The 20,000-nt window shown below is 42.2% G+C and overlaps 1 protein-coding gene across 1 annotated transcript in view; it reads right to left on the bottom strand.

Moving 5' to 3' along the window:
* The window catches only part of ncanb (neurocan b), a 169,884-nt gene that overhangs the window by 81,044 nt on the left and 68,840 nt on the right, over positions 1–20,000 (bottom strand). Inside the window, 3 exon segments of the mRNA XM_063200357.1 lie at positions 4,692–4,808; positions 6,290–6,474; positions 14,612–15,137. Of these exon segments, the coding sequence (XP_063056427.1) occupies positions 4,692–4,808; positions 6,290–6,474; positions 14,612–15,137 (828 nt within the window).

Here is a 20,000-nt window from a genome sequence, read left to right as displayed (position 1 = left end):
GAGTCAAAAGTCAGTGTAAAATGTTGTAGTGTCATTTCAACTCTAGAGTGCTTAGTAATATTTACACAACATTGAGTAGAATTAACTCTGAAGATGTTACATGGACCAAAGAGTAAAATTAACACTATTTTTGAGTGGGACCAAATGTTATCTGAAAGGGAGTATATTTCAACTCTTTCAGAGTTATACAGTATTAACACTGGTATTTCCACTGTGTGTTGTTGTCCTATGGCTGTAGATTGGCATGGGACTCCCTGCTGGTACCTTGGGAATAGCCAGCCCCCCTGTGGAGACGAGAGGAGAGGAGAGAAGCTGGCCTTCAGATATTGTATGCTTCAACTGAGCGAGGAAGTGCCTGCCTTCACTGCCTTCCCCCCCACATACAATTCTTTACCAAAACACTATAGACCCTATATATACAGTATATACAGCATATTTCTTTTTTCGAAACTATTCAAAAATGAAACAGTATGGTTTTGACTTGCTTTCCAGTCAATATCAGCAAAATCACTGTTCTTGTTGTTTGAATTCAGTAAGGAAAAATCAGATAACAGCAACCCATCTTAAAATGTCCTAATACTACCTTAAAATCAAGTGAAAAGTATGACAATTGCATTTATAGCATGTTGGAAAAGAGGTCTTCAATTGCAAATGCACAGACAGAGGCAACTCTGGATGCACTCTGGTGCAAATCGTCATTTTGCATATAGTGTCTTTTTGCAAAGCCCCGGGCATTGTTTCTTCACTTGTAAACACCGTGCAATAGCCTGGTTTCTAGCCGCCTGCATTATTAAGACTGCATTGTTATGGCCCTGTTAATGACATAATTACGAACACTCTCAAAGTGTGCCGTAAAAGAGAACAAGATGGAGAGAGGAGGGTTTTAGGTATTGGAAGAGAAAGAGACTACGATGAGGAGACATTGCTGAAGGCTAAAGAAATAAAAGTGTACTATAGTGTAGCAGAGAGAAGAAGAAAAAACTCCCTAATGATATCACAAACTGGAGCGAGTGTTGAGCCTTCTAAACTCTGTGCGGAGTTTCTTTTTTCATTTTGATACACAATTAACCCCAAGAGTCGTTGGCAGTAATTAATACAACGTTCGCACTCCCAGATATGTGCAGACACACTAAGGTCCATCCATACTAGCATTCTTACCGTGCCATAGAGCCAATTACTTACTAAAGCCTCCAAGAGGTATTCACCACTTATATATTTAAAGGGTCATAAATTAACTACATTTCGCAAAAAAAAAAAAATCAGTGCAGTTGTGAAAGAAGCGTTTTAAAAAAAACATGAAATCCATTCCCGCTTAACACCCCAGTGTTTACATAAGACCCCACGCCCGCCTCAGACGAGGCTTCTTGAGCGAGAACAATCCTCTTGAATAGCTAGCGTACTCCACTTAGCATACATGAATGCCCGATTATTGGCAAGCATGTAGCCCCATGGCTGATTGACTGTCTTGTTTAGCCCACATTAGTCAGGCATTAATTATTTGACTGACTGACTAGCGGGGTGGGGTGGTGCGGGCTGCTGTACTGAGGAGGTGTGCTGGTGTGATTGATAATAAGGCCCTGGCCTGCGCTAATACATCAGTGTTGACCCCTGACCCTGCTCCCACAACAGTGTCGTGACCTCCGACCCCTATAGCCTGATCCCAATTTAAGGGCGCTAATGACTCGCCACTCTCTCATCTCATTCTGTATTACATTCTCTCTCTTTGTGTGACGGTCTGTCTGTCTGTCTGTGTATCTATCTGTGTATCTGTCTGTCTGTCTGTCTGTCTGTCTGTCTGTCTGTCTGTCTGTCTGTCTGTCTGTCTGTCTGTCTGTCTGTCTGTCTGTCTGTCTGTCTGTCTGTCATTCTCTCTTGCTCTCTCTCTCTCTCTCTCTCTCTCTCTCTCTCTCTCTCTCTCTCTCTCTCTCTCTCTCTCTCTATTACTTTGCTTTCTCTTTCTCTTCCCCCTCTCTGCCCCACAATATACAGTAGGCCTATATACTGGTCCTCTGTATTTTCTGTGAGTAAATGCTTCCCCATTCTGTCCGTGACTATTTCTGTTCAACTGCAGCTCCTGCAGCTATTACTCCACTCCAACACCCTTGAGGTGGTGTAATATTATCCAGGCCGCGCCCTCCTAGAGTCGCAACACCTTCAGCGTTGCTTCTAATCAGGCCAAGAGCAATAAAAATATCGTTTCTGAGCTCCCAAAAATCTGAAACTCTTCCCACTTTGTCAGGAAGCAAACAACCAGTAGCAAACCAAGGGAGGCGGGTCAACCCTGCTGTTTGAGAAATGTTACGTAATTGTTATGCCCTTGGTCAGACCAAGTCTCGAAGAGATTTGAAAGTCGATGACAATCAGGCTAGTGTAATATGACATGTCTCCACACACAAGATGATAATCAGGAAATGGATGTTACATTGGATATGAAACCCCTCAGGAAGAAGAGACAACTCATAGCTGCCTGAGTTTTTTTTTCTTTCAGCTGGGAACATTGCAGCCAAGAAAAATACTCTTGTCAGAGAGAACCAGAGAGAATGAAGTCCACATGAACATGACCTGTGATTTTGCCGAAGGTTTTAGAATGAACTGTCTCTTGCAGTAGACCAGTTTTCACAAAACAAATCTTTGTGTGTCAGTCCGTGTAGATAAGCATCTGTTTCATCACAGCTCTCCCATTTTAAAGTCAAAATCGCTGCCTTCAGCCATATATGTGGATCTGTCTTGTCGGCTTCTCTCTTTGGCTGCATTAAGGCGGGCTCAAACTTTTTCTTTGTCGCGTGCAACGTTCTGAAATGGAATTTTGCCAGCTCAAAGAGTGGCCAACCGCAAATCGTAGATATCAAACACTGATAGTTACAACTCGATAGAATAATAGAATAGTATAGTATGTGTGTGTGTGTGTGTGTGTGTCTGTGTGCGTGCGTGCATGTGCGTGAGAGAGAGTATTTCTATGTGAGTATGTGTGTGTGTGTGTGTGTGTGTGTGTGTGTGTGTGTGTGTGTGTGTGTGTGTGTGTGTGTGTGTGTGTGTGTGTGTGTGTGTGTGTGTGTGTGTGTGTGTGTGTGTGTGTGTGCGTGCGTGTGTGTGTGCCAAGTGCAGTGGGCAGAGCTAGAGTTAGACTGCCACTCCGCTCCACAGCTCCTGAGCCTTAATCTCCTCTGCCACCCTCCACGCCTCTTATCCTGACAGCCAAAGAGAACACCTGGTCCTGCACTGCTGGAGGAGGAGGAAGGAGGAGAGGAGGGTGAGAGGAGTGGAGAGGAGAGGAGGATGGAGGAGGAGAGGAGAGGGGAGGAGAGGAGGAAAGGAGGATGGAGAAGAGGAGAGGGGAAGATGGAGGAAGGGTAGAGGAGAGGAGAGGAGAGGAGAGGGGAAGGGAGGAGGAGTAGAGGGGAGGGGAGGAGGGGGAGGAGAGGAGAGGAGAGGAGAGGAGAGGAGAGGAGAGGAGAGGAGAGGAGAGGAGAGGAGAGGAGAGGAGAGGAGAGGAGTGATGGAGGAGATGAGAGGAGAGGAGATGGCAGCACAGATCCTCAACTCATGCCACATACTTTACACACAAACACACACACAGTCCAGCCTTAATATCTTTGTGGGGCCCTCCCATTGACTTCCACTCATATTTACCCTATCAATAGCGAAAGAATGCTAAACTGTGCCCAAACCAAAACCCTAGCCTGTCGATGAGGATATGTTTTTACATGTTTACTTTTACCAGTAACAATAAAACTATCCCAGCAAAATGGGTCAAAATATGTGCGGTCCAGGATTTGGGCCCCACATGGAGCGAGGTCCCCACCTTGTTGTTGTGCTCCAATAGCAGTGGAGAGTTCACCCCCAGTACAGTCAGCCCAGAGTCAATGAGCCGTCTCTGCTATTAACTGGCCAATTATTTCAGGCACCATGTGTTCCCCCCGCCAGGCAAATAGTTGAGAAATTAGAGGCTGTTGACTCTCATAAACGAGGCACACCGAGCTTTGCCACCAGGGCTTTTATCAAAAGGTTCCTACTGCAGCGGTGGCAATTTCCAGGTTACAAATGTGCTGAAATGTCAAGTTTGCCATCAGAGGGAGAGAACAAAATATACAGTATATGTAGATTGCTGCTGGTAGCGCATTAGAGTCGGGGAATAGTCCAAGCAGAAAGCAGTGAAAAACCCATCTATTACAGCAACGCTCTTGCTGAATTTCAGCCTGAGGGTGTGCAAATTGCCATAGCTGCATTTTAATACACTGCCTCTCTCTTCTTCTTGCATGCGCCTGTGTTTTCTCTTTCTCTTGGTTCGGAAGTATTGATTTTTTCCCCCCCGTAGTGTTTCAGTTGGCGAGGAGGATGCTTGGTGCATTATACAGGGGGGGGGTCAAGGAGGTACGAGCTGACACGGGGGAACCGTCAGCATCCTCTTTTGAAGCCCCCCCATCCCCCTTTTGTGGTGTGACCCCCCCACTTCATGACCTTTGACCCTGCCTAGGATGCTTGGTGCATTATACAGTGGGAGGTCAAGGAGGTGCGAGCTGACACGGGGGAACCGTCAGCATCCTCTTTTGAAGCCCCCCCATCCCCCTTTTGTGGTGTGACCCCCCGACACGCACACTTCATGACCTTTGCTGACCTTTGACCCTGCCGCTGGGTGACCTCTGCCCTTTGACCCTTAGTAGGCAGTTCAGAGCGTACTGTAGGCTACTCACCGATCTCGCAGCTCTCTCCTGAGTAGCCCTGAGGACAGTGGCAGCTGTAGCCCTCCCCCTCCGACATGCAGCTGCCCCCATGCAGACACGGGTTGGTCTGGCAGGGGGCGCCCTCCGCTGTGGAGAGACAGGGGGGGAGGGAGAGGGGAGAGAGATGGGGGGGGGGGGGGGGGGGGGGGGGGGCAGAGAGAGAGAGAGGGGGGTGGGGGGTTGGTTAGGGAAAAAAATGCTTAAAAACACACTTTATTCACAGCCACTAATAAAAACAACGACAAAGCAAATCGATAAAAAGGGACCATTAACAAATCTGAGAGAGAGAGAGAGAGAGAGAGAGAGAGAGAGAGAGAGAGAGAGAGAGAGAGAGAGAGAGAGAGAGAGAGAGAGAGAGAGAGAGAGAGAGAGAGAGAGAGAGAGAGAGATGTAGAGAGAGAACAGAAGAATTTGTTTAGTTCGGACTCAGACTGACATATGATGTGTACCTCTGCACTGGATATTGATGTTAATCAAACCTCTAATCTTTTTACTGTATTTTGCGATGAAGGTACCATGCAGAAAACAAATAGCACAAGCAGCACCAAAGGTTTAGGGTCCAGCCAGTCATCAGTATTCTTAACCTGGCTCTCGTCAGATGAATGTGGTTCCGCATTATTGCTTCAATCATGTCCATCTGGTACAGCAGCACCATGCAGATTCAATGTCCAAAGGGAGTGGCTTAATCAACAAAGGGGGTGGCTTAATCAACCATCGGATCTGAGAAACCACTTTCCTGGCATTTTTAATGGCACGCTACTTCAACCACTCACAGATTCAACAATGCAGTTTGAATTGCAAAAATCTATGCGAAGCGTAACTCCCTCATACAAGCCGCCATTGTTTGAAACAACAACTGGCTTTAGCTTCTTTTTTTCTTCTGCACAACATTTATCCTCTTCCTTATCCGCTATCCTCTTTACAAACTTGTATGTCACATCTCTGAAAATCACACTCAGAAATCCTGATTGGTTCGTCAACTTCTAGGCGTTGTGACAACAGGTGTACAGGGAGTCGGTTGGTGACATGATTCACATAGATTCCAATATAATTCTAGGCACCAGCTTTCTTTCCGCTAGAGACTAACACAGAGCCACTACATACATAACACACAAAGATGACTTGAAAATGATCTGTATTTTCTGTGTTTGACGCTCACTTCCTGGAACTATTTTGGAACTATTTTGTAATGCGATCGATCTGTGTGTTAAAGTCTCCATGAGCCGCCATCGTTGTGTAAAAATGCAACACAGCGGTCAATGGTCTTACTTCCATACATGGCTGGACTGGGGGAGAAATAGGGCCTGGGCACCTTCAGCTTAAAGGGGCCCCTCATAATAAGTGGCGCGAAACTGAGTCACCGGTGGTCCCTGCACCCTTGTGTAATACTTTTTTTTTTAAACATTTCTGAAAATAGGGGCCCACGAGGGTGCAGGGCCCACCGGGAAAAGCCCGCTATGCCAGATCGGCAGTCTAGCCCTGCTTCCATGGCTCTGGGGGGGCTAACCTTATCAAATGGAGAAGAGTGAGTGGAGCTCACAGACCTGAATTCCAGAGAGGCAGATTACTGAGGATGCTCTCCACACTGTTTAAAAAGAGAGGCAGGTTACTGAGGATGTTCTCCACACTGTTTAAAAAGAGAGGCAGGTTACTGAGGATGTTCTCCACACTGTTTAAAAAGAGAGGCAGGTTACTGAGGATGTTCTCCACACTGTTTAAAAAGAGAGGCAGGTTACTGAGGATGTTCTCCACACTGTTTAAAAAGAGAGGCAGGTTACTGAGGATGCTCTCCACACTGTTTAAAAAGAGAGGCAGGTTACTAAGGATGCTATCCACAAGACCAGCGCATGTCCTCCAGCCAGCTGTACAACCAGCTATATTACACACACTGTGTGTGACAGTAAAACACCTGTGACACACCGCACCTGAGACTAGACCGCTGTCATTTGTATGCCCCCCGGCCATTTGATGGAGTACGCTAACTTAAACTAAATGATTTCATAGTGGGAAGAGAGAGAGAGATATAGCAACAGACAGAAAGGAGACAGGCGGACTAGAGGAGAGAGAGAGAGAGAGAGAGAGAGAGAGAGAGAGAGAGAGAGGGCAAGAAAAAGACAGGTCAAGTGAAAGAGAGAGACTGAAAGAGAGCAAGACAAGAGAGAGAGAGAGAAAGAGAGAGAGAGAGGGCAAGAAAAACAGAGATCAAGAGAAAGAGACAGGCTGAGAGAGAGTGTGAGACAGGACTGAGCAGTTCATCCCCCTTTGAGGGGGAGGAAGACAGAAGACAGAAGACAGAAGACAGAAGAGGGAGGATGGTCCGTGACTGTGACTTTCAGCAAGGTGAGGGATTGGAGGGAGCTGAGCAGAGCAGGCAGCCTGGGCCGGGCTGGTGAACGCTGCTGATGCTGTTGTCATCGGCGATGGCCGTTTATCATGACGGATGCTGTATGGGGACGATGGGTGGGAAGGACAATGTGAAGCCTCAGCGTCCTCTCTGATGAGTCGAGCGCGAGTGAGTGCAAGGCAGCGCAGGCTCCATCATAAATTACCTGATCATCGCCCCCTCTCAGCCGGCACACCACCATCTCTTTTATGGTGCATTAAGGTGTCGTTTGGAGGTAATAAACACATTTTATACTCGCCAGCCGCAACGCAAGCCGAGCGCATGGGGCCTGCCTAGCTAGCTAGCTACTGTGGCGTGACTCACACACGGCGAAAATGTTTTTTCTTTTTTCTTTTTTGTACCTCGAGCAGGAACTGAGCAGGAAGATTTAGGAGATTAAATTGTAATTAGAACCACTTTTTGAAATTGCCAGAGTGTTTTTTTTCCTTTTGCTCTTGCAAGGGCACCAGTGTCTTCACCGAGAGGAGAGAAGCCTCTAAATTCTCTTCCTGCCGGCGTGTACGAGCACATTAAGTCCTATTGGTGTGGACGAGCACATTACATCCTAATTTACTGGCCATTTGCTTCCAGAACCACAATGTGACAGGGCATCAAACATGTGGTTTGGAAGCCATTACAGCTAAGCATTACAGCTAAGCTTATTTAATGATGAAGAGGTGTGGAAAGGAGCAAGATAGCCCAGTGTGGCTCCCCTGGTGTAGCCAAAGACATACACACACACACACACACACACACACACACCCACCCACACACACACACATACACAAACACACACACACACGCACACACGCATGCACGCACGCGCACACACACACACACATACACAGACACAGACACAGTACACACACGGAGAGAGAGAGAGAGAGAGAGAGAGAGAGAGAGAGAGAGAGAGAGAGAGAGAGAGAGAGAGAGAGAGAGAGAGAGAGAGGGATCATGCCATGAGAGGACACATTCCATTTGAATTTGAATTTATTTATTTACGGGGAGTGCCTCTTGAGATGTGACATCTCATTTTCAATAGGGTCCCCTTAAATCTGGACAATTCAAACAATACAAGACAATACATTACAGCACTATACATTCATTCACTCACATTCACACACGTTCAATCCACAGCCTCCTCACCCATCCCCTCCCCTTCAACCCCATTAATACTGTGTTCTTTGTCAAGTCAAGTCAAGTAGGTTTTATTGTCAATTTCTTTACATGCACTGGTCATACAAAGAATTTGAAATGGATGTAATTTGTAATGGATAAGACAAGTGCATTGCGTATAGGCTGTAAAACATATACTAAAATTTAAAAAAAAATAAAAAAAAATAAAAATAAAATAAAAAACATGAAATTAAAATTTAAACAGGAGATAAAAAATCAAGAATCCGAGAAGGCATAAAAAAGGAAACAGGTTCACTGCAAACTGGGACTCAGTGAGACTACGAGCTTGCAGGAATAACAAAAAGAGAAGTTAATTTGAGTTGCAGCAATATTAGTGAAAACATGTACATGTGTTGCATGCATTCAAATACATTGACAGAGATGTCTTAAACTGTCCGAGGGTTGTGGATGATCTTATTGACCCAGGTAGTGTATTCCAGTCAAAAGGAGCTTTGTAATTAACCCTGTGAAACCTGAACCATGAAAGCAATGAGAGAAAATTCTATTTTTTTGGAATTTGCTTCAATATTGGTCCCTTATAAGAAATGTAAAAAAAAAATCTAAATTTTGTTAAGGTCACTGAGATATTTAATGCATCATATATGATGCATCAGGCTTTAAATGAATGGAAATTCCAATTTCATGACCATTGAAAAAAGACTTTTAATACATTTACAACTTTTTTTTTTTATTTAAAAAGTTTATCAGACAATTTAATTTGAGGATTATCTTTAAATATTTAGTGAGATCCTGCCATTTTTTTAAGCCTATCCTTGTTTTAGCAGGACCATATTTTACATTTCCCACAGCCTGGTTGGGTAATTTTTTAAAATCTATGTAAAAACATAGCTTAACACCCTATTTATGAGTGTAACATAGATCATTATTCATTTTTGATGTGTAATTTGAATATATGGGTCCATTACTACAATTGGACCATTTCTCCATTCACTTCAATGCATTTTTTACGAGATCATAATTTCAACATTTTGCATTACATTTTCAAAATTGCAAGTAAAACCTGTTTCTTAAGGCAATATCTTTGTCTTGAAGTAAAACAACTTGTGTGTTTTGTTAAACGATCGTCGTGGTATGCTTTGTAAGTTTCCCTATGGAGCAAATGCATTGATGGCTGACTTCCTGCCACCGCCGGATGGTGCTTATATGTTTCATCAGTTTTAGCACGATCTCTCTGCAACACGGTGTAAAAATATAAACTCTTCCTTGCTTAATTGCACAAAGCAAGTGTTCAAATTAAAGGATGTAGAGTTATATTTCGGAAATTTGTACACAAACCTTTTGCAATTTGACGATATCTCAGCGTCGGTCAGGGAAACCGCTTCTACTCCATTTTTGCATTTTTCGCCGAGCTGTGATCAACTTGTTGTTGACTGCTGCTCTCTTGTGGCGGTTTCCGTGTACTGCAGGACGTTTGGAAATGACACGCAGGATGTTTTTGAGATGGATTTTTTTTTTGTGTCAGCGTGGAGAGGGCTTTGAATTTGATGCATCATAGATGATGCATCCGGCGCGATAGGGTTAAAACAACGCTTGCCGCTTTCTTTGGAGATGTGTGGCACAGTAAGAGAAAGGTGTTCGGTGTGCCTTAACCGAAAGTTTGTATGGTATGGTATCAGATATTGTTTTAGGTAAAGTGGATAGTTGAGGTGTAGACATTTATTGATGATCAGAAACCAATGGAACTGCATCCTTACTTTGGGTGAAAAAATGTTTAGAGAGTTATACAGAGTGCAGTGATGTGTTCTGTAGGGGCACCTAAGCACAAACCTACATATATTGTTGTAGGCAACGCTCAGTGGCTTAAACCATAGAGGTCTAATTGCCCTTGAGAGGGCAATTTGACATGTCTCCAAAAACAAATCTGTAACTCTGTGAGTTTTTGTCATTGAAACACATAGGTTACACCATTAGAAACCTCAGACCTTCCAGATTTCATATATATATATATATTAAATAAATTATATAGCTGGCCCAATTTAAAGAAAGTGAAAAGAAATCTTCGCATATTCTGTACTCTCTGCCTGTAGCAGCCACACCTATAGCTATTCACATGTAAAGTACCGGTGCTTGAGTGGCTATTCAGAGGTGACAACACGCCCCTTTCAGAGGCAAAGACAGTGTCCTGCCACAGCAGACGTAGAGTGACAGGGGGGTTGGGGCTATCAGAGCACATGGGGATTGACAGGGGGGTGTGGGCCATTAGAGGTTTGTTCACACCTATCTCATTAGTATTCAAATGAGACAGGCAGTGGCAGTGACATAGTCATTCTTTTTTGCATTTTGTATGAAAACAACAAAACATTTCTAAATGCCCTTTTCACTTTTATGCTGCCAACACATTTGTTTACAAGATTCAAACTTCAAAAGTCTTGGCTAGATATATTTATTGTGTGTTTTCTTGAACTTTTTGAAGACCTCTGAAACCTGTTTTTTTGTACAGTTGTGTTTACACTCAATTTAAATAAAACATGTTTGTATGACATCCAATTTTTTTTCAGATTATTTCTTGTCAGGCTTTTCACAATACAACCATATATTCCACTTTTGCATAGATGCTTACTGTTAGTTGAAAATACTTGAAAATGTCAGGGTGGTGCAAGCAGCCTAAAAGCCTCTGAAAGGCCTTAGACCTCAGAGGGTTAAGATTAGTCTCACTGGTATTCTGATACACTACATCTGCATAGTCTATAATTGGGAATAAAAGTTGTTTCATTATTCTTGTTCTGATCTGTATTGTGAAGCAATTATTGGAACGGTGCAACATCCTAAGATTACAGTTGAGCTTTTTAACTACAGAATCTATGTGTGATTTGAAAGACAGTTGGGAATCAAGCCGTACACCAAGATATTTATACTCATCAACTTCACCCAGGGGTGTACCATCAATAAAGTTCACAGCCAATTTGAATTGACTCCTTGTCGCTGATCTCGTTGGGAAAAACATGCAGAAAGACTTATTTTTATTGAGCAACAAGTCGTTGCATTGAAACCACTTTTGAATTCTGGTGAAGTCAACTTGCAGATCAGACTGAATCTTAGATAGATTAGTATTAGAATTATAAAGGACTGTATCGTCGGCATATAAATGTATAGAGCAATCTTGGCAGACAGCAGGGAGGTCATTAATAAAGATGGAGAATAAAAGAGGCCCAAGCGATGACCCCTGAGGAACTCCTTTTTCAATGAGAGTATATTGAGAAAGACTTCCCTGGAAAGCCACACACTGATGCCTAAGGTGTAAGTAAGAGTTGAACCATAGAAGTGCCTGTTTAGAAAGACCTATCGACTGTAATTTGTCCAGTAAAATGTAGTGGTTTACAAGATCAAAGGCTTTAGATAAATCAACAAAAATTGCACCTGTGGACATGCCTTTATCCAAGGATGAGTAGATGTCATTGGTGAACTTTAGTAAAGCTGTTGTTGTAGAATGTTTTGGCCGAAAGCCTGATTGGTAATGTGATAAGATAGATGCTGAATTAATGTAATTGTAAAGTTGGTTAAATATTATTTTTTCAAAGACTTTCACTATACTGCTGATTATGGAAATGGGCCTATAGTTATTGATATCTGATGGATCACCACCTTTATGGATTGGGGTAACTCTGGCACGCTTGCATTTTACTGGAACCTCACCTGTACTTAATGATAAGTTAAATAGGTAAGTTAGTGGGTAAGACAGTACATCTGAAGCGATTTTTATAAACTTGGTGTCCAGGCCATCTAGGTCCTTACCCCCTGGTTTCAGTTCGGATATAGCTCTTTGCACATCAGTGGGGTGAATAGTAGAGAAGGTGAAGAGGAAGACTCTGGATGTTGAACACAGTTGATATTGTTTAAATAGCAGGTCTTTGTGTTACAAATGGAGGCAAAATGCTGATTAAAGGCATTTGCTATTTCAGAAGGATCAGAGAGGGTATCATTGTTCATTTTAATGTTGGCTGGAGTGTTCGAGTTGGGTTTATTATTTAGTAGACAGTTTAAGTTATTCCAGAATTTCTTGGGGTTGGTGTAATCTCTACATAGGTTGTTTTTGAAATAATCAGATTTAGCATTGCGTGTCTTAGTTGTGCAGACGTTCCTTAAATGCTTGTAGGCTTCCCAGTCTTGGGGGTTGTTTGTTGCACGGTATTTTTTCCATGCCTTGTCTCTAAGTTTAAAGAGTGTCAGTAGTTCACCATCAATCCAGGGCAAGTGCCTTCCTTTTACCCTTACTGATCGCCACGGTGCATGTTGGTTGATAACAGAAAGTACTTCAGTATGGAAAAACTCATAGGCATCATCAACTGAGGGAATTAAATGAAGTCTATGCCAGTTAATATTCCGTAGATCATCTAAAAAGTGAGTTCTGTTAAAGTGCTTCATCTGCCTTACTTTGATTATTTTAGGTGGTAGGCGTGGTGTTCTGATTTTCCATGTACAAGATACAATTGAGTGATCACTAAAGCTATCAGGAAGCACCGCAGAGTCAATGATCCTGTCAGGGTGGGTGACTAATATCCAGTCTAGTAGTGTTTTAGATGTATTTCCAACTCTGGTGGGTTCTTTGATTATCTGTGTCAAGTTGAGACTTTCAATGATATGTCTGTCTTTAGCCGAAGCACGGTCTAACCAATTGCAGTTAAAGTCGCCAAGAATTATCATCTCTTTAAAGCTATTTAAAGAGCTAATGGTATTGCTAATACATTTTATAGAGTCAGAAGGTGAATTGGGCGGTCTGTAGATATTACCTATTAGTAGGTTTTTGTTTTCATGAAAGCAAATTTTTACACAAAGACATTCAAAATGAACAGGAATTTCTGTAGGTAAAACAATCTCTGAATGCAGGTGTGACACTATATAGGTGGCGACCCCACCACCACGTGTGGCTCTGTCAGCTCTAAATAAGGTATATCCATCGATATGAATTTCATCATCTGAGACATCACAACTCAACCAGGTCTCAGAGAGGGTAATAACATCAGGTTTATTGTAAGCAAGCCAGGCTCTCAGATGATCTATTTTATTTGGTAAACTCCTGATATTTAGATGTATCACTTGAAACCCTTTACTTATAGTGGATTACTCTTTTAATAATAAAACAGTAAAAGGGATTGGTGGTGAAGAGGGAAAGGGCTGTGGAGCAACACACACACACACACACACACACACACACACACACACACACACACACACACACACACACACACACACACACACACACACACACACACACACACACACACACACACACACACACACACACGTCCAGAAACCATAAGACAGAAGTCTATTTCAGCTGTGTCCACTCATAATCTTGGTGTGGGAAAGCATTGCATAAGGAATCTGTAATTGTAACAGTCTTATAATTAAATTGAGTATTTTTGTCATATGAGGGGGGGGCATTGGCAAGTTTGTGATAGACCAATATTGGAGAGAGAGGAAAAAAAACAAACAAACAAAAAAACAGAGCAAAATCAGAATGCTAGAAATGCCCTTGTATAATCCACATTCAAGCATGGGCAACATAAAGCAAGGTCTGTAAAGCACCAGTGTTGGCTTTGTAACGAAGTCCATCATTGTCCTTTTGTCCTTAGATCAAAATCAGAGTGCCAACAACTTGGTAGACCAGGTCTCATTCCATCATTCAGTTGGCCTATTTAATTCACATATATTTGTGGTGAAAATCATGAACAAAGGGCTGAGTCAGATTCAGCTAGTATCAATGTAACCTTTTTCTTTTTCTCCTCTTCCCTGAACGAAAAAGTCAGAGTGCAATCTATACACCAGTATGGCCAATGTTAGAGTCCATCATTGTCCATAAGAGAAAGCAAAATCAAAATGCTGTAAATGTGCCAGTGTAGGCCAATATCATAGTCCATCTCAGTCCTTTTCTCTCTCTTTCCCTCTCCCCCCTCGTTTCCCACCCCATTAACATAAAGCAGTATCAACTTGCAGGAAAAAAAAAGAGAACTGCCTGGACTAGGCCAGACCTTTTTACAAACAGAATTCTCTAAGCACCGGATGGTGGGCCTACATAGGCCTATAACAAAGGTAAGGCCTATAGGCCACAGAGGAGCTTCATAACGTTAAGCTTCCCCAGTCAAAAGACCTTCAAATTTTCATATTAGAATGCTACTGCAAGTGCAACTCATACTGACCATTCAGAAACAAGAAATTATAGTCAGGATACCTTCATCTGGCGAGTAGTCATTCCATGGGCTTGTGCACAGTGTCCAGGAAAGAGTTTGCTTCTTTAGCACATTTGAACTGAAGCTCTTTTTCACCTGCAGTAGGCCAAATGGACAGTGCTGCTGGAAAGAAGAGTGAGTACTCCATATCCATGTCGCGAAGTCTTTTCTTGACATCGTCAAACTGCCGTCGCTTGTTCATAGTGGCAACCGAGTAGTCCGGATAGATGTATACCCTTTTGCCGTCGTAGTACAGTTCTTGTTTTTCCTTAGAGAGATTTAGGATGTGTTTCCGTTCACGGAGGCTTAGGAATTTCACGTAGAAAGGTCTTGGTACGGGTTTCTTGTTGTCCGATGGTGCGCGTTGTCCAGTTTTATTTGTAGTAGTTCTGTTGGTTAGTCGTACAGGAGTGCGGTGAGCGTTTTCAATGGCTGGTGGGGTGGCAAAGTTCTCGGCTCCCAGGAGTTGTGTGATGAGTTTGATCACGAAACCATGGATATCCGAGCCTTCAGCTTTTTCGGGTACATGCAGGAGTCGTAGGTTATGAGCCCTGCTTCTGTTCTCCGCGTCCTCAATTTTGTCACGAAGGTAGGTGTTGTCCTTCTCAAGCACCTCGATGCGTCTTTTCAGGTCATCCAAGTCATCCTCGTTTGTACTCACGCGTTGCTCTAGGGTAGAAACATGGACCCCGAGTGTAGATAATGAAGTTTTTATGGACTGTAAACTCTCTTGGATCGGGTCGATTTTTGCGCTCAAGTGCGAGACCATGTCCAATTTAAAGGAGAAGTCCACTTTTTTGAACATTAAGGCCATTTTCTGAGTGGTCTGCAATGTTTTGGAGTCCCCCTCACCGTTTATTTAATGTTTGCTGCAGTCTCTGTTATTTGGCTGATTTGGATTTTATCTCAACCAGCTTTAGAATGGCCGTCTATGAGCACCTGCAACTCTGTTCTTAAATTCACCTTAAACTCTACTGCTCACAAAGTGGTTAGGGGTGTTCACTAGCAGTCCCTAACAAGTTTCAAGGCGAAATATGGCTTCTGTCATTTTTTATTTGCCATTTTGTGAAAGAAAGTGAAAGTGAAAGTGAAACTTAACTTACAAATTGCTACATAAAACACACATAAAACACGACAGATGCCATATTTCGCTACAAAAATTGTTAAGGAACACCAGTCAATACTGCTGAACACTTGGTCAGTTGCATATTCTTGAAAACAAATGTTAAAGGTGATTTTAAGAACAGAGTTGCAGGTGCCCATAGACGGCCATTCTAAAGCTGGTTGAGATCAAATCCAAATAAGCCAAATAACAGAGACTGCAGCAAACATGAAATAAACAGTGAGGGGGACTCTAAAACATTGCAGACCACTCAGAAAATGGCCTTAATGTTCAAAAAAGTGGACTTCCCCTTTGAGCTGCTGGATCGCTTCCCAAATAGAGTTGTTGGAAACATGTCCTTCCATGGCGGCGGTTTGCAGCGCAATTTGTTTGGGTATGTTCAGAGGTATCCGACTACGAGTAGCCTACTCGAGGTCAGTAGCAGATGTTGCAAAAGTTTGTCCTTATTGTTGCATAGTCATTCAGTTAAGTTTTAGCTTAATTGACGGTCAAACAATTATGGATTGAGCAGACATCTTCTCGTGCGTCTCACGTTGACGCCATGATCCTTTGGATTAACATGGCCGACACCCCTCAGACACGGCCTCTGCACTACAGGGGTACTTGACGAACACATTAGCAGCCGCAGACACTTGCAGTTTTTAATTTCTCACCTGACAGTAGATGAAATGCATTGTGGGATGTGTCATCTCTAAATGACGCATAGGATAGGGAAGCAATGACAAGTAAGGACATGAAACTGCAAGCTCTCCTTCACAGTGCCAGCAGTGTCTCACTTATCATTAAGGATATTATAAATGTGAAAATAAATCCGTATCCTTCACAGTAAGAGCGTGTGACTCACTTATCATTAAGGATATTATAAATGTGAAAAATAAATCTGTATCCTTCACAGTAAGAGCGTGTGACTCACTTATTTCCTGCATGCAGAGCTGTGAGTTGCCTCTCCGTAATTGAGCAGATAGCATATTTTACACGGCACTGTGTTTTATAATTTTGGTCAGGGGGCAGTGGTGTAGCCTACGTAGAACGCAGGTTTACACAGTACACCCACTTCAAAATGTCATGGATTTCAGTATAGGCTACCTAAAATTGATTGATCCATTATTTAGAATAGCACAAATATATACAGTATACCCACTTCAAAAAGGCTCCAATATACAGTATACCCACCATAAAAAGTAGACTACACCACTGATGAGGAGTCATTCGAATTCTGCTTTTAAAAGGCGGCTATTGACCATATTTCAACCCCCTTGCTTTGAGAAATAATTTGCGAATATTTTTTCGTGAAAGTGCCTGATTAAAAACCCACATATAAACACACGCACACACCCAAAGACACACACACACACACACACACACACGCACACATGCACACGCACAACCACACACATCATTGATGTGTGTTTGTCTGCATATTAGCATTTAAAAGTGCCGTCTGACATTGCTGCGCGTCCTCTCGCTTCAATTAGTCTTGCTCGCGGGCGACGCTGACAGATTCTGTTTTTGAAGTTCGGCAGGCTGCTTCTTAAGTTGGCTGACAGGCCACCATTACTGACACAAATGTCCACAAATGTCCCCAAATGTCCCTGACAGGCCACCATTACATTGCCATTACAGACACACATGTCCCCAAATGTCTCCAAATGTCCCCGACACTAATGGCCAGCTGAGGACACACTGCAGAGACCCACAAAAGGTCAGACTGTTACTGTGGTGGTGGCCAACCAAATAAATATCTGGAAGTTCCCTGCTGTTACTGTGGTGGTGGCCAACCAAATAAATATCTGGAAGTTCCCTGCTGTTACTGTGGTGGTGGCCAACCAAATAAATATCTGGAAGTTCCCTGCTGTTACTGTGGTGGTGGCCAACCAAATAAATATCTGTAAGTTCCCTGCTCAAATTACCCCCTTTCCCTCGATAGTTGGTGTCTGGCTGTAGCACTGTTATGTGCAGGGATGTTGAGATGGGGGGGCGCTGGGGGGGCAGGGAAATTGGGGGCCCAGATTTGGGTGCTCATTACATTGCATATATGTACTGTAGGGTGAGGGGGGGCCAGAATTGGGTGCTCATGATTACATTGCATGTATATGTCACTGATTCTCGAAAGTTTGGCAAAAACATGTCCCAGCAGTAGAATGCTAATTCTGTTGAAAATCAACTAAATTTTCACGAACAAAATTAATCCAGGTAATGGCCAAGGGGTCTGTTACACCAATACACAGTTGTTTGAAATAGTTAAGTGTAATTTTATTACTTTTCATGGCTATAAACCTGTCCACACCCTGTAAAAACGCCTGTCCCAAGGACTGGCATCATCCTTTCAATTGACTTAAAATACAAAAATCACTAACAGAATTGAACAATATCACCATGGTGTGGAAGACCATATTAAAGTGGTTCTACAGATGTGCACATAGTGCATGTAAAACAATATTTACTATTATTTTCTGATTGCTCAAAATGTGTCCAGCATATTGGTCACCACCGTCAGATTTTTTCTATAAGACAATAAAATCAGGTATGCACAAGGTCATTTTCATTACTGAGGACCCATTTCAAACCTTTAGGTCTACTGCATACTTCACCATCACTGAAGCTCCTGTAAGTTTACTATTTTGTCCTCAATTTGTTCATTTGTTTGGACACTGGTACTGTCCCAACCATAAACTGTCAACACCGTCGGATGTTTTAATAGTATTACATTACATTAAAGGAACAGACCACCCTTTTTTGATTTTCACATATTTGCAGTATTTCCCAACATTATTCATGAATGTGCATATCATTTTTGTCTCAGTGTTTTCAGTACTTAGATTTATTGGATCAGAATTATTAGCATAGCTTAGCATAATCACTGGAAGTAACTGGTATCTTTAGCATCAAGCCACAAGTGGTCACTGGACGGAATTAAATTGCCGTTTTACACTCTGGTGAATTTTACACTAATTTTAAAATGGTTTATAAGTACATTTGATTGTGTTTTATTTTGTACCATAGACTTGCATTGCTATGCCTAATGTGGCTATACTGTTAAACGGGGCAATGCAAACACATAGACGAAAATTATATGCACATTCATAAATAATGCTTGGAAATACTGCACATATGTGAAAATCAAAAAAGGGTGGTCTGTTCCTTTAATGTTAATTAATATATACCTTCTCAGAAAAGGTATGAGGCACCCAAGAAACAGAGCGAAAATGAAATGCCTAATGTGAGCAAACAATGCATAATATGTAAAAGAGTGTTTTTTTGTCTCACACCGTCAGATGTCACCACCGTCAAATTTTGTTCCGCTCTTGTTCCACATTTTACAAAATTGTGCTGGTTAATGGAACATTACTAGGCATGTTAGTAATAATTGTGATCCAAAATGATAATCTAGCCACCACTGAGGTGCATTTGGAGGTTTTTTTGTCAGAAAACCTGACGGTGGTGACATCTGATGGAGTTCACAAAAAAACACATGTTTTACATGTTTTTGACATGTTTTAGGAATATGCATACAATAAGTATCTACAGTTATGTTGAATTGTTAAAGTAATTCACTTTAATACAGTAAACATATGTTTTTACTTCTAATTCTGTCTGCCGCTGTTGACAAAACAAGAAAGAGCCCATTTTATGAAAAATGTTAAACATGGGGAGCTTGGGCAATACATTCACTGCACAGCCAAGACCTACATCTATGATAATACACCTCTATATTTTGGATTTGAACAACTTAAAACCTGTCTTTGCCACATTTTCAAGAACCAGTGGCCTACTTCCTAGAGAATCTAACTAATGAAGAAAAAACACATGTACAAACATACTGTGCACACACAAACATAAAGTGTTTATGCAAGATGCCATTGACTTGAGAGGGCTATTTATTTTGCTAAATGCAGGTACAAATTAGGCCACTTTCACCACTCTCAGATTACTGTCACCACCGTCAGTTTATAAGTCACCACCGTAAGAGGGAGTTTTGGACATTTTAACCCCTTAAGGCGCGGCTTTATAAATTCATTGTTACCAGTATGGTAATGACTAAGTCGTGGTGCATTACTAAAGGGCCTGTGTTGTGTCATAGTATTGTAGTGCTATGGTAGTTAGATTTCAATGTTTATTACAGCGTGCCACTGGAGGTACGGCGCGCATTAAGGGGCTACGTGAATGTGCTTACAACATTTTCCTTAGGAGTTGTTGAATTATCAAAGTAATAGCCAATAGCCAAGCCTACATGAATATTTGTGAAATTACAAAAAATTGTTTGTTCTATTAAGGCGTTAAGGAAGCATCGTATGACGGTACATATTTTAAAATTAGAACACATGAAACAGTATTAAAATAGAACAAAAGTGAATTTTCAACATTTAAAGGCATATGTGTGAACCAAAAAATACACATAATCGCTTAAA

The sequence above is a fragment of the Engraulis encrasicolus genome, chromosome 6 (genome assembly GCF_034702125.1).
Source record: "Engraulis encrasicolus isolate BLACKSEA-1 chromosome 6, IST_EnEncr_1.0, whole genome shotgun sequence".
Lineage (NCBI taxonomy): Eukaryota > Metazoa > Chordata > Actinopteri > Clupeiformes > Engraulidae > Engraulis > Engraulis encrasicolus.
Note: the sequence above shows the minus strand (reverse complement) of the source record. Positions and strands in the feature narration are given on the sequence as shown.